Raw genomic sequence first — 15,051 nt, 5'->3', positions numbered from 1 at the left:
AGAATAAAGATTAACTCCTTCGGTGTCCTTGCCAATATCAGTAAGGAAATAACGTAAAAAAATCCTTCGATGTTATCCTTGTCAATTTCCGAGCCGGCTGACATGTCCCTTTTTGCCAAAACTTGGGCTTAAATGTCATCAGATCTATCACCAATCTGCTTGACGATCCCGAAAACTATGAATTCGACTCTAATATTGGTTAGAGCTCCTCCGTGGCTAAGCGGTTAGCGTACGCGCCTTTGTAGTGGGAGGCCCGGGTTCGATTCCCGGCGGGAGTTCATGTGGTTCGGATTACACGTTAATCAGTAGGTCCGCGTCTCATATAGCCTCGCTGCTGAACGGGACGTTAAACTCAAAATCAATATGACGTTAAACTTAAAAAGCATAAATAACTTAGAAGAAATAACTGGCTTAGTGGCTTACGCAGACGACATAGCGTTAATCATAAATGGACAAAGCCGAACGGAACTGGAAGCAAGGTCAAACCTAGTTATGGAAAAATTATTGAATTGGTGTAAATTTACAAAATTAAATATATCTCCTGACAAAACAAAATACATGTTAGTTAATGGGAAATTGGAAAGAAATCCTATTATAAAAATTGGTATTAAGTCCATTTCCAGAGTAGAAATTTTTAAATATCTTGGCATATGGTTGGACCAGTTGCTGAACTTTGCAGTCCATATAAATAAACAAAAAGAGAAGATAATCGGAATTGCAAATAAAATTTTTTATATAATGGCAAGAGACTTTAGACTGTCGGCAAGGCATTGTCTAACATATTACAAGGCAATATTTGTAACAATCGCTGCTTATGGCTCAAGTTCTTGGAGCCACAGACTACTAGAAAATGTTAAAATAAGAACAAAGGTAGATAGTATTCAAAGAAGTATTTTAATAAGAATGACCGGGGCAATGGGTACTACACCTGTGGAAGCCCTACAAGTTCTTTTAGGCATAGAACCTTTATATCTATCAATACTAAGACAAGCAGGTCGATATTGGCTGCAAAAGGGCAACCTAGTAAAAGTGGAAAGAATATTTAAACACAGAATTCTCACGAGGGAGGAAATGGACAATTATATAAGGAGGAAATGGCAGGAAACCTGGACAAATAGCACCAAAGCCCGAAGATTATTTAATATTTTTCCTAACATTGACCAAAGACTTGAAATGGGAGATCTTCATTTTAATAAACACATGACACAATTTTTAACCGGACATGGACCATTCAAAACTACATTTTATAAATTAGGACTTTTAGATAATGACGTATGTGATTGTGGAAATATCCAAACACCTGATCACATAACCTTTTACTGTGAGAACATTACTTTGTTCGAAGATGACCACAACATAAGAGCACATCTAAGAAACGATTTTGAACTAAATGGAATACAGGAAATAATAAGAGACAAAGAAAAAAGACTAAAGCTTAGCAGTCTGTGTAGCAAAATATTAGAAATAAACAGAGTGCAAATAAGCCTTGACTTGGCAAGAAGAAGAAGAAGATAAAATTTCTGCATGTCTAGGGAAAATCATAAATATAGCCAAAACAATCTTAGTCTAATAACCAAGTCCTTGGTGTTTTGTGTGTGTGTGTGTGTGTGTTTTGTGTGTTTATCAGTGTAGTGTAGTAAGGGAAATGTAATGGTGTAGTTGTAGTATTTCAGTGTTTTATGGTGATCTAAAGTAGAAATATGAAGTGCGGAGGACCGTGTAAAAAAAGTAGATAAAAACTGAAATGCGGAGGACCGCCAACATTAGGAAGTCTATAGGTACAGTAATACAGGTGAAAACCAAGTGTTATTAATAACTATAATAGAATAAGGTTTAAGGTGAAAAACCCAATAGTCATACAGGTAATGAACTAAAAAAAAAAAAAGAATAAATGAAATGAAATGAAAATAGAAAAGTTGAATTCAATTCATAGATAGTTCATACAGGTGAGATCACCTATGTTAGTCATGTTGTAATTGTAGTGTTATGAGTACTGTGTGTTTGTAAATTGTGTTGTATCTATGTTATCATGTATGTATTAAAAATGTTTTCTCTTTTATTTCCAGAATAAAGGATACGCATATAAGAAGAAGAAAACTAAGACCTGAGATAAGCATTTTAGGACTCAGGTCATAAAAGCCCCACCCCCTAGCACTTGGGTATACAAAACGAAAAGAGAGATGAGATAAAAAAAAAAATGGAGAGAGATTATCACAGAGTTAGGGGCAGATGCGTCTGCTGGTAAGTCCGTAAGAAAACGGCAAGAGCAGGGGTAGTGGAGGAATAAAAAAAAAAAAAAAACTCAAAATCAACTCAACTCTAATATTGGTTATTTCGGATATGCTATTTTTCACCCACTCCTCTTCCCCGATGAAGATACGATTTGAACGGCCGCGGCGTCGCGTCGGGAGTGTTATTATTTATGTCAGCGACCCCGAAAACGATGGATTCGATATTAATATAGCACATTTTGGACATGTTGCGTTTCAACCATCCACCTAATGACCATGGGACTTAAAGTTTGACTTGAACAGCATCGGAAATGTCACTATTCATGTTAGAAGACATGAAGACATCGTTTTAATATTCATCTTAGAGACAGTAATATACGTCGTCCCGTATATTTATCCACTCGATTTGTGGATACACAGTTGACCCCTCGCCAATCCGCCCGAAGCAGAAAATCGAAGAAAAAAAGAAAGAAAAGAAAACACGCGAGTAAATGAGGGAATTATAATTAACGAAAATCAATGACTTCCTGGTCCAGCTGAAATGTCCCTCCTTCCTAAGTTTGGAATTAAATGCCATGAGAACTGTCACCAAATTGCTTAAGGATCCCGAAAGCCATGAATTCTGTACTAAAGATACACCACATAGACTTGACACCTAGTCTTCCCTTCAGAGCGCTGCTATCGGCTGAAAGAATTCAACTCCCTTTGGTTAAGGCTCTCTCGCTTAGCAACAGCTGAACCCTTTTTGGCTAAACCGTGGGTGTGTCGAGGGTGTGAGCTTTAGTTTGCATTTTTGCCACGGCTCAAGACATTTTGGCAGCACTATAATATAATCGCTTTGGGCATGTTATTTCTCCCCTCCCATGACCACGGATGCTGAATTTGGATTTGAATGTGGTCGGGAGTATCACTATTAATCTCAGCGATTCCCAAACTGTGGATTTTACATTAACATAGTCAGGAGCTCCTTCAAGGCTATATTTTTATCGTACGCATCTTTGGTATGGAAGACCAAAGTTTGATTTCCAGCTTCAGCTCATGTGGTTCGAATCGTCCGTTAAGCTATAGGATCACGCCATATAGCCTTGCTGTTGAAATTGGCGGTGAACTCCAACCTAACACTGGTAATATTCGTTGTTTCGGATATTTATACTCTCTTTGTATGCATATATTCTGAACCCCTCCATCCTCCCACCAAGCTGAAAATAGAAAAAAAAATGACTTCTTAGCTCAAATGAAGAGGTATGTGTGTACAAAATTTGTTAGCCCCTGTATGTGACTCTTTCCTATACGAAAATCTTATAAAAACACACACAGAGACATACACAGTATTTTTTATATATAAGTTGAGTTGATTTTAAGCAGCACGTCCCTTTCAGCAGGGAGATTATATGAGACGGGACCTACTAATAAACGTGGAATCCGAACCACATGAGCTAACACCGGGAATCGAACCCGGGTCTCCCCCGCCACAGGCACGTACACTAACCGCTTAACCACGAAGGAGTTCTTTTTATATATACTGTAAGTATAAATAATGTGTGTGTTTGACCCGCGTCTCCCACAAAAGAAGCGTTTAGCCGCGAGGTAAGATGAAATATTAACTATACATGAAGAAGCGACCAATAAAATAACATAATTAAAATTCCATCTCATAAAGAAAGTAGAAAATAATGTGCTACATAATAGAATGGACTAAATAAAAAAGTTGATATAGGTTAAATAACTGGTTGGATTAAAATATAATAGACTAATAACATTAAACAGTTTTCAACATGGATCCTACTTTATTCTCAAATTCCTGTATATACGAGGAAGGTTCAAAAACCAAGGATACAAGGCTGATATTTCTGGAGTTTCGTCTGTTATAAAGGAATGAGGAGTGTACGGTAATTTTAATACATGGAGTTGGCAACTGTGCAGAGTTTCAGCCACGCACGGCGCTTGGAAACCACAACATGAGCGCCCTTGAATGTATCTACTATCAGTTGGCTGTATTAGTTGTGTGATATATTATATATACGTTTCACTGTAGACTTGGTAACCTTACTTTCTGATTAATCCTATATTTAAGTTAGAAAGTGCATATTTAACTGGGAGATTAGCAGTTTTGCATTCTTTGAAGGGACTCAGAATGTTTACAGAAGCGGTAGTTACTAATGTGATCCGTCGAAGACACTGACAAGACGTCCTTAGACGCCAGGGGTTAGTAACTAGTTACTGATGCCAACTAAAGGGGCGGGGTCGTTACAGAGGCGAGTACTGTAAGGCTCAGGACTTTATCTTTGGTTGTCAACGAACACGCCTTCCAATAAATCACGAAGTCCTGAGTTTAGACGGAGTAAACCTACTAAACAAGAATGAACACTATTTCAAAAAACTGAATAGTTTCTTTATACTATACTAGGAGGAATGTCCGTTCTTCCCACGGGAAAGAATAATGTTTATGGGTGATCTGTGAAAGTAAAGAAATGCGTTAAACATATAATAACAAGTAAAGCATTCGGTGTTACAGCTATGAGACAACAGGAAGAACAATTGCGTTGCGTACCTCCCAAGCATTATAACTAGCTTTAAGTACCCGTTATTGCAAGGTCTTAATTCAGAACAAGGATGTCCTCATTGTTGATCCATACTATTGTCTGGGATTTATATCCTGCTGTTATGTAAACTCGCTTAACAAATTGTAATGTTGGTTGCATATAGACACGATATTCCTAGAAACAAGCAGAAACGTCCATAAGCTTTAATCTCTCGTAATTTCTCTCCTCCCTCGGCCGAAAATCGAAAAAAAAAAAAGGTTTCGTTCACGGATTAGATCTGGTGAGTATCTATCTGTGTACAATTGTGGCACGGTGGCTCAGTGCTAGAGTGCTTACCTCTGGTGCGTGGTGTCTGTGGTTCGATTCCCAGGCAAGTAAATTTGTGGCGGACAACATCGTCGGTGGGTTTTCTCACTGTATCCCGTTTCCTCCCACTTTTTCATTCCACCAATTCTTCCATTATCATTCACTTTATTTAATCATCGCCTCCCTTAGCCTAAAGGGAATAATCGTGGGACGTTAAACTGAAAGATTTCATTTTATCTGTGTACAAAATTTGGTGACTTTGGGTGACTTTTCTATGCGAAAGTATAATGACAGAACCTTAGACACATATATGCATTCAGTGGCCCCGCGTGGAGTAGTCGCTAACGCTCTCGCCTCCGGTGCGAATGGTCCCGGGGGAAGGGGGGGGGAACTCGGTCGAAAAAGTGTAAAACGCTTTTTCAGGCCAGCCACCTTGAATGAGGTTTTCCTGGGTTTTCGTCATTCACACACACCAGGCAAATGCCGGGGTGGTACCTAACTTAGATGTCCCAGGCCGCTTCCATCTTTCCCTTTCCCCGGATTGTGTGCTCGCCGAGGGACGTCATCCCTCAAAACGTGAAGGGCTAAATGGCCTTAGATGCCGAAAGCCGAGAAATCTTAATCCCATCCCCCCCCCCCCCATATATGCATTCCCTTTTATATATTGCTAAGGATACAATATTACGCACAGAATGCAATATACGAAAGTAAAAAGTGGGTACAGGGCTGACTAGTATATTTTGGACTAAGAGGAAGATTTTGCATTCAACATGAAATGAAATGAAATATTTGAGTTTTACGTCCCACGGTTATGCCGGTTAGGCTAAAGGAGACGGTGATTATGAGAAATGAATGAAATGGTGGAATGAAGAAAGTGGGAGGAAACGGGAGAACCCCGATAAAACCCACGCACACGGTGTTTGTCCACCACAAAGTTCACTTGACGGGGGCTGGGATCGAACCCGGAACCCCAAGCACCAGAGGTGAACGCTCTACCACTGAGCCACCGCAGCCCCTCATTCAACATGAGGGTAAGTATGAATTATCCAATAGACAACATGAGAAACATTATCCAATAGACCAGACCATCTGGCTCTGGATAGTTACTCTTTACCTTAACACTCCCAGATATGGATAAGACCATTATCACGTAATACTCATTTTTTTTTAAGGCAGCAAAATATTAGACAGATATGTTATTGGTAGTCCACTACGCCATAGGTTCAAATAGCACAAGCCTCCCATTAATTTTAACAACTTCTATGCATGAAATACAGATTAGCTTTCACACCTTTATCACAAGACATTAGTTTTTACCTACTCCCCTATCAATGTCAGTACAAAACTATACGGTTTATAATGAATGTCTTACTTCAACATTCAGGATTCTTAACTGTTATGTCAGTGTTTTCGTATTTATTACGACACATGTATTGTAACTTTTTTTTTTTTTTTTTTTTAATATATGTAAGAATCTTTCAGGATAAAGGCTACCATTTGTGGTGGTGCCTAGTGGTTTCGAACAAAGTACATGGATTTTCTCAGCGAGATTTGTACCTAAATATCTTTTCCAGTTGAATTATCATAACGTGCTTCACTCATAAATCTCTGTGTTGTGGAGGGACTCCCTTTTAAAGGTATCTGATTCTTTTGTTCTTTTTCTCTTTGGCAGGAAGCGGCGACGGCGGTCCCTCAAGAACTAACACAGGGCGGCGGGCGGCGTCCGAACCACATGTGAGAGGTCGCGGTGAGGGGGTCACTGATGAACTTATTAGGTAAAGACCAGGTGTGCGTGTCTATTTGTAAGCGCTTATACCAATAACCAGAGACCCGCTCCAGCAACTTAAAAGAAGAATTCATTTGCTCGCAGAAGAATATCTGTTTAATGATAATGGTTCTGATTCTTTCATGAACCGTTCCCCCTGCTCGCCTTTGCCTTCCAGTGTCTATTGACGACATAAAGCACTCGTCACGTGGTTTCTGTTTTTGAAGTGATTACGTCAGTGATAGTAATGTTCTTTCTAGTTACTTGTTTTTCTTAATGTGTGTTTATAATTTTTTTTGCCTTCTTTCTTTCTTGACTGAATGGTTGTTTTCCGTTGACCGGCGCCTTCCGGAGGAGATCGAAATTCTTATTTTGCGGGATACTAAGTGGAAACCAGTTGGTATAGCGGCTTGTAGAGTTAAAGGCAGGCGTAGGCAATTCATCTCGTCTCGGTAGACTTGACAAGAAACTAATGACACAGTTGGCAATGGCTGTCAAGGATATTTGTGGATGTTTTCCAAGAGTGTAAAAGGGTTTCCCGTGTGTGCTATACAGATTCTGTGCGTTAGGTACATCTTGCGGGGTTTTAGTTGCTTCAAGAACGTCAAAAGATCTCGAAACGTTCCCTTGTGCTTGGCATGCATTGTGTAAACTCTCACGCTTTTGTGGTTCTCCGCTTCGAACAGTAGCTGTCTAAGAAGACTCCTGGACTAAGAGACACTGTTTTCAACAAGTGCGGTCCAGTTTCTTGTTAGCTGGCAGTGAATCCAAGCTCAGATCTCGTCTTGTTCTCCATTGCGTGTTAATGACTCGATGAGTCAATTAATATTCAAGAACAAAAGAACCAGCAAAAATGATTCACAAGTTAAACTTGTTACGTGTGACTGTATTACTATTATTATTACAACGTGTTCCAATGTCTGAAAGAAGTTTGGAAAAAGGGCTTATTGACGAGTGAAACAAAACATATATATCTTTTGAAGATTTATTATAAGCAGCTTGTCTGCAGGACATAATTTCTACGGTGTATTAATGTTTAAAAAGTAGGTTTTGTGCCAATAGCCTAAAGAACGTGTAAGACAAGTTTCTTATAGACAAAATACAGCCAAAATCGAGTGTGTTAATTATGTGAAATTAGTGACCAGTATGTGAAGACAAAAAAAGATAATATTCCGTCATGGAATGGAACGAAATCTATTCATATCTTCAAGCTAAATAAAATATTTGATTGAACACGAAAATATAAACTTCCGTAATAATATATTGTGTAACCAGCGCGCATTCTTGCACATACAGTAGATGTATGTTTAATTGCTTGCACAGACTATATCGTTTTTTAACCTTGTAAGGTAATATCTTCTGTATAAACAGTAACCCCTTTGAAGTCTTAAACGTACATATGTATACTTCATATTAAAAGTCGATGAACCGAGAAGAAAACTTGGAAACAGGTTTATAGCCCACCATGAAATTAACAACTTGCCAGTGCTCACTTGGAATTTAAAAGTACGGTTAAAGCAGGATCCGCCATCATTGTTTATGGAAACATTAACTTTTGTCTCTCTTTTTCAGTCTGTGGTTGTCACTGACACATGTGTTAAGATAGGTGAGTGTGTCCCCGCATCTTGTGATTCAAACACACATACATACATGTGATTATATGTCCTCAGTGAAAATAGCACAGGAAATAACAGTAGTGTTGTCAGAATCTGTGTAGTGTTAATCTGCAGCAAATAGTGAATTTCAAATATCTTTTTTAAAGAGGTTATTCACTAGTGGAATTTTGTTTGGTGAATTTACCGTTTATATCAACAAGTATGAATCAACTGCTGGTGATGGAATGTGTGAATTATCTTTGAATAATAAAACTTGTCAACTCATATAAGTGAAGATCTTTTAAGATATTAATTGTAATATGTCTATCTAAAAAGTGGATTTGGTTGATCGTATATTAAATTAAAAAGTTGTTGATATTTAACCAGTGGCAGAATATTTGTGAATATCTCTTGGAAAATGGAATATAACAATTTGTTCAATATGTTGTGAATGAAATCAGAATTTGTGAAACCAATCATAACAGTGTGTGTGTCCCCTAAAACAAGCTAACTGCAAATGAATATTCCCAAGAATGATGCGTGTGTAATCAACATACATTAGAAGAATAATTACAGTTAATTGTGAAAGAAATTATTTCCAAAAAATGGCTATAGAAATGTATCCTACCAACATATCTTATCCTGAATCCAATGTGGCAGTGACTACTGATCCTAGTGGGTCTGGTAACAATACTACGGTGGCTTTTGACCCCGACCAGTGGGGTCCTGTTCGTGACCCTCTGTATGTTGTCATTCCTATGACAACAGTGTATTTTCTCATCTTTGTTAGTGGCATTTTGGGCAATGTGAGTACGTGCATCGTTATTGCAAAGAACAAATATATGCACACGGCGACCAATTATTATTTGTTCAGTTTAGCCATCTCTGACCTTCTATTATTAATATCAGGATTACCTGTTGAAATATATCAGATTTGGTCACGGTATCCCTACATCTTCGGGAAGGCCTTCTGCATAATTCGTGGTTGTGCCGCAGAAACATCTGCCAACGCAACTGTGCTTACAATCACGGCATTCACAGTCGAACGTTACCTGGCAACGTGCCATCCTTTACGTTCTCACACTATGTCCACCTTGTCAAGAGCCATTAAGTTTGTGGTGGCCATCTGGATACTGGCTCTGTGTCTCGCCATTCCCCAAGCATTTCAGCTGGACATGCGTGACGGATACTCTAACACTGGCGAGCACATCGAAAATTATCTGTGCACCATTAATCGCGAACTTATGTACTTGTTTCCGATATCAACTGTTTTGTTTTTCATCGCTCCCATGACGCTGATAACAGTGCTGTACATTGTGATTGGATTAAAATTGAGAGAATCCCGTGCCATGAGCAAGAGGACATCTTTAACAACGGACAAATCTGACGACAGAAGGACTCCCGGAAAATCTTCGCAAAGCCATATTATCAGAATGCTGGGTAAGTACCTAAATCAGTCATTCATATTTTCATTTATTCATTTACTTTTTTATCAGTGTATTTATTATTATTCTAAATGTTTATTGGGTATGTACTAGATGAATTCTATGTTCAATCACATTTCAAACGCATAATGGCCACAAATCATTCACAGATACTACCAATTAATTAATTGAGATACCCGTCAGATCTACTGGAATAATCAAGCGTATGTTTTTTTAGGCATCTCTAGATTTGTATTTATGTCTCACAAATCTATCCTGTCCAAGATTGCCAAAAAAAAAAGGGCCGATACCCGACAGATATACTATAATAATTACAGCGTATATTTTCCAGGTCTATCTAGATTTGCATTTATGCCTCACAAATATATCCTGCCCAAGATTACCCAAAAAAGAGCAAGTACCCATACTATAATAATTACAGGGTATGTTTCCGGTGTCTATCTAGATTTGTATTTATGCCTTACATATCTATCCTGGCCAAGATAGCCCAAAAAGTGCAGATAACCACGTGATTTTTTCGGGAAAGGAAATTATTCGAAAGTTCTTAAATCTTCAACAACTAAAGTTTAATATTCAGTCTTCTTCGAAGAACATGAGCACTCACCTCTCTTTAAAAAGCCTTGTAGTATTACTCACATTTGGAATTAAATCAAAGGAGTAATCGATCTTCTTCAGGTACTTGAAATCTTTAATTAGAACCAGTGTATTAGATTTTCTGCTTATACGGTAACCAGAATATGATCTCTTAAACCAATATGGGTGGTAATGTTTTTTGAACAGGTCTGAACATAAAAACTGTATTATTTATGCAAGAAGATTATTTTATGATGGAGGGGGCTACAACCAAAAGGGAAGTAAAGTTATTGAAAGTAATAACCATTCACGAAGCTTAAAAGTTAAAATGTTTATTCTCTTAGTGGTGGCATGCCAATAAGATCAGTTCGGACAGTGATGGGCAAACTTTCAGGACAGGGATCAAAGAAAGTAGAAGACAGATTAGGCGCGCCTATATAAATTTAAAAAGAAAACACAAGATACATTTAACAAAACTCTTGTAATAGTAAGCCGCATTAATAATTCAAGTTCCCTATCATCTGTTTTCGAAGTGGAATACACTGATGCTCAGAAGCAGAATTAAATGTTCGTCTGTCAATCTCTTTATAATACAACATGTACAAATAAATGCTCATCTGTCAGTCTGATTCTAAGATAACTCTTTCGAAGTAACTCAATTCTTCTTTTCAATTGCCAAGTTAGGAATCATGTTGTGGGTCGATTAGAACCTTTCAGGAGGTCCTTTCTGATCTACAGGCCATAGATTGTCCATCACTGATCTAGTAGGTATGTAATGGACCATGAAGTGTGGGCAACAACATGTAGAGTAAATTAATGATTGTAAGTCGTTGACCATTTTGTTTCCTAGCAGCAACGATAATAGGCCTAACCGTTTTCCGACTCAATTGTATTTTTCTTATTATTTGAAATGGTAGTAAATTGTAGTAAATTGAGGGTACATTAGACTATATTAAAATAAATTTTGCTTCTATTGTTGCTCAACAATGCTAAGGGGAAAAGCGGTCTTAGAAGTCCCGTCAGGCGGATAGACTTCGACATTGTAAAGCACACAGGAGAAATAATGTATGAGCAAAGAAAATGGGAATTTTAATTGACCGCTTTGCCGAATATTTGCCAACCATCTCACCCACCAACGTTGGCCTAACATTGTAATTCATTGTACATGACGACCTTGCCGAGCATTTGTCAATCAACTCGCCTTCCAATGTTTACCCTACGTTGTAACTGACCGCCTTGCCGAGCATTTGGCAACCAGCTTACCTGCTAACGTTTAGCCCTACGTTGTAGTTGACCACTTTGCGAGCATTTGCCAACCATCTCACTTGCCAACGTTGGCCCTACATTATAATTGACTGCCTTACCGAATATTTGTCAACCAACTCACCTACCAACGTTGACCTTACATTGTAATTCTTTGTACATGATGACCTTGCCAAGCATATTTGTCAATCAACTCACCTGCCAACGTTGGCCCTACATTATAATTGACCGCCTTGCCGAATATTTGCCAACCAATTCACCTACAAATGTTGGCCCTACATTGTAATTCATTGTATATGATGACCTTGCCGAGCATTTGTCAATCAACTCGCCTTCTGATGTTGGCTCTACGTTGTAACTGACCGCCTTGCCGAACATTTGCCAACCAACTCACCTGCCAACCTTGGCCCTACGTTACAACAGAACGCCTTGCCAAGTATTTGCCAACCAAAGAAGTAAAACTGTGATTAAAAGAGCATATACTAAAATTCATTAAAACCGATGAAATCATCTAGGAGTTTGCGGACAAGTATGGTTACATTTATTTTTATATATTTAGATGTTCTCTTTGCTGAGCCCTTAAAACGGGGGTCTTCAAAAACGCTGGGCAATGGGTAAGCTTCTTCTAACGAGGAATTTATATGCCAAATTTCATCTTTCTAAGTTGACAGGAATGTGAGATGTTCAATTTTTACATAAAGTTTGACCCCCCTTTAGAATATGCATTAGAATAACGTCACATTTCTGAAACCTAAGATAAACTATGATTAAGTTATCAAGATATAATCCGAAAATTATCAAAATCAATGCTTTCATGCTCCACGTTCTTCTGCTAATCTTTTCATCTTCCCTTACGATTTTTCTGTTTTGATATCGTCCATCAATTCTAACCTTCTTCGTCTCTTCTCTCTTTTTCCTACCACCATACTCTCTAGCACAACCCTCATGATACAATTCCTTCTTAGTCAATGTCTCATTCACTTTATCTTCCTCTTTTCAATTTATTCTAGTTTTCTTCTTTTCTCCCCCACTATTTCTACCATCCTCTCATTTATTTTCCACTCGACCTAGCTCACTCTCTTCGTTCTTCTCCACACCCACATATCGTAACCTTTTTTCATCGCTCTTTCGTAATATCTGTTTCAATCCCCATATATGACAATATTTCACACGAAGTATTTTATGGTTCTCTCTCTAATTCTTTATTCAAGAACCGCAAAGTAGATTTTTCCTCCTTCTGAATGCTTCTTTCGCCATTCCTACCTTTGCTTTTATTTCTCGTTAACACCTCATATCATTACTAACAATAATACCCAGGTATAGATAACTCGTCGCCTGCTCTATTTTCCTCTCTTACTTCTGTATTTGATCTGACCTCTTCGTTCGAATCTCCATGACTTTTGTCTTTCTATCATTTATTTTCATCCTATATGATTCGCACCCCTTCCTTAAATTTTTAAACATTTTATTGTTTTTCTTTTCAGATTCCGCATCAAGCGTCATATCATCTCCAAACCGTATACATTTAATCATTCTACCTCCTACCGAAATACCGTCTTCATTATGTAGGCTCTTTTTCACTATTTTGTACGTAGATATTAAATAATTGGTGGTAGACAACATCGTTTCCGAACTCCCCTTTCAATTGAACTTTCTTCTGTCATTTTTAACATCACTTGTTGGTTCACAAATAAGTTTCTTATCAGTCGTTGATCTTTTTTCATTCCAACCCAATCTTCTTTAGAACTTCCAACAATAAATCTCTAGTCAAAAGCCTTTTCTAGGTCAAGAAATACAACGTACCAAATATTTCCATTTTTCTATAAAACTCTCATCGATCCTTAGAGAGACAATTGCATCTCTTGTGCCCTTACCTCTCCTAAACCTGAATTGTTCCTTCTTAACTCTTTGCTAATATACAAAACGAAATTTACAAATACCCCGAACTCTCCATGTTTAATACTACACAATATTACATGTAGCGTTAAATGAAATAAGACACCAGTTAGAAATAGATTAACAATGAAAGACGTGGTGGAACTCACTTGGGTGCAATTTATATATTTTTCGCCATATTTAATTGCTACTCTGTTAGGAAGTCAGTTATAATACAACATTTTGCATTAAATAGTATATCATTTGTTTCCCATTCTAATATTTTCTCGTTTACTCCTACAATGCGAAATTGTCTTCAGTGTTTTGTTATATAAATTAATTAATGCACAACAACGTGAAGTAAAACGTTTGTGACTTCTTAAACAACCTAAGCAACTTTTGATATTATATAAAAGAAACAATGAAGATGAAAGTTTCACTCTACCGACTAACAACATACATACATACATACAAAAAGCAATTTCATTCCCATCCGGAGATGGGCGGGCCACAGAAGGTTACGCCTTCTCTCTGGCCAGAGGTCTAAGGTGATTGTAGAGTGAAGAAAAGAGAGATGGAAATCAGGGCAAGTACGAGTTTGGAGGAGAAGATTCGGCCTTAATGGGCTGTATGATTGTTAGTTATTCTGGCATAGCAAAAGACGACAAAATGCAGTGGACAAGTGAGCAGCCAGAAGAATGAGGTTTAAGTAGGGTATATGTGCGGATGGTCTATATATATGCGCCGAGTTGGATTATAGTCCGCCGTTTGAGCCTCTCTTTCATAGATCGCCAGCAGATGATCGACCGGTGGGTAGATGCGACGAGGAAAGGTAGGTGTCTGATCTAAAAGGTCTGCAATGATCGGATGAGCATTTGTAATGTGGTGGATGATATATCGGGTTCGGAGACGATAAAGGTGAGTAAGGAGAAACGGCATTGTCGTTTGTTTATAGACTAGGGCGGTTGGTGTTCGGGGTGGCAGTGAAAAGGCTATTCGGATGGCTCGGCGTTCTAAGATCTGGAGGCGGTCATAGTAATATTGATTGGCAGAGAGCCAGGCGAGATGGCCGTACGTGATTGCGGGGCGAACAAATACTTTATATGTATAAAGTAGAAGGGTGGAATTTAAGCCCCATGTGGTACCCTTTAAACGGCTCAGCAAGTACAGTCGTTTACGGATGTTTTGCTCCACAAGTCGTAATTGATGTCGCCAGGTTAAGTGGCTATCAAAATGTACGCCAAGGTATTTAATACTATTGCTAAGAGGTATAGGTGAGCCCATGACTGTGATATGTAAACGGTCCGGATTCCTAGAGTGACAGTATTTATGTTTTTTAGGCCCGAAGAGCGTCATTTGCGTTTTAGCTGGATTTATCTTGAGTTTCCATTTGAGGCACCAGGCGAGCAGATTGTCTATTGCAAGTTGTAGCTGTGTTGTTATGCGATCCACGGA

At 38.3% G+C, this 15,051-nt stretch overlaps 1 protein-coding gene across 1 annotated transcript in view; it reads left to right on the top strand.

The window, feature by feature from the left end:
- The first annotated feature begins 8,776 nt into the window (after window positions 1-8,776).
- LOC145663180 (neuromedin-U receptor 2-like) overlaps window positions 8,777-15,051 on the top strand; it is a 348,458-nt gene continuing 342,183 nt past the window's right edge. The window contains exon 1 of the mRNA XM_081729513.1: window positions 8,777-9,880. Coding sequence (XP_081585639.1) covers window positions 9,046-9,880 — 835 coding nt within the window. The 5' untranslated portion in view covers window positions 8,777-9,045. The remainder of the gene's footprint in view (window positions 9,881-15,051) is intronic.

The sequence above is a fragment of the Thermobia domestica genome, chromosome 10 (assembly GCF_964235325.1).
Source record: "Thermobia domestica chromosome 10, izTheDome1.hap1.1, whole genome shotgun sequence".
Taxonomy (NCBI): domain Eukaryota; kingdom Metazoa; phylum Arthropoda; class Insecta; order Zygentoma; family Lepismatidae; genus Thermobia; species Thermobia domestica.
This window is presented reverse-complemented; position numbering and strand designations above follow the sequence as displayed.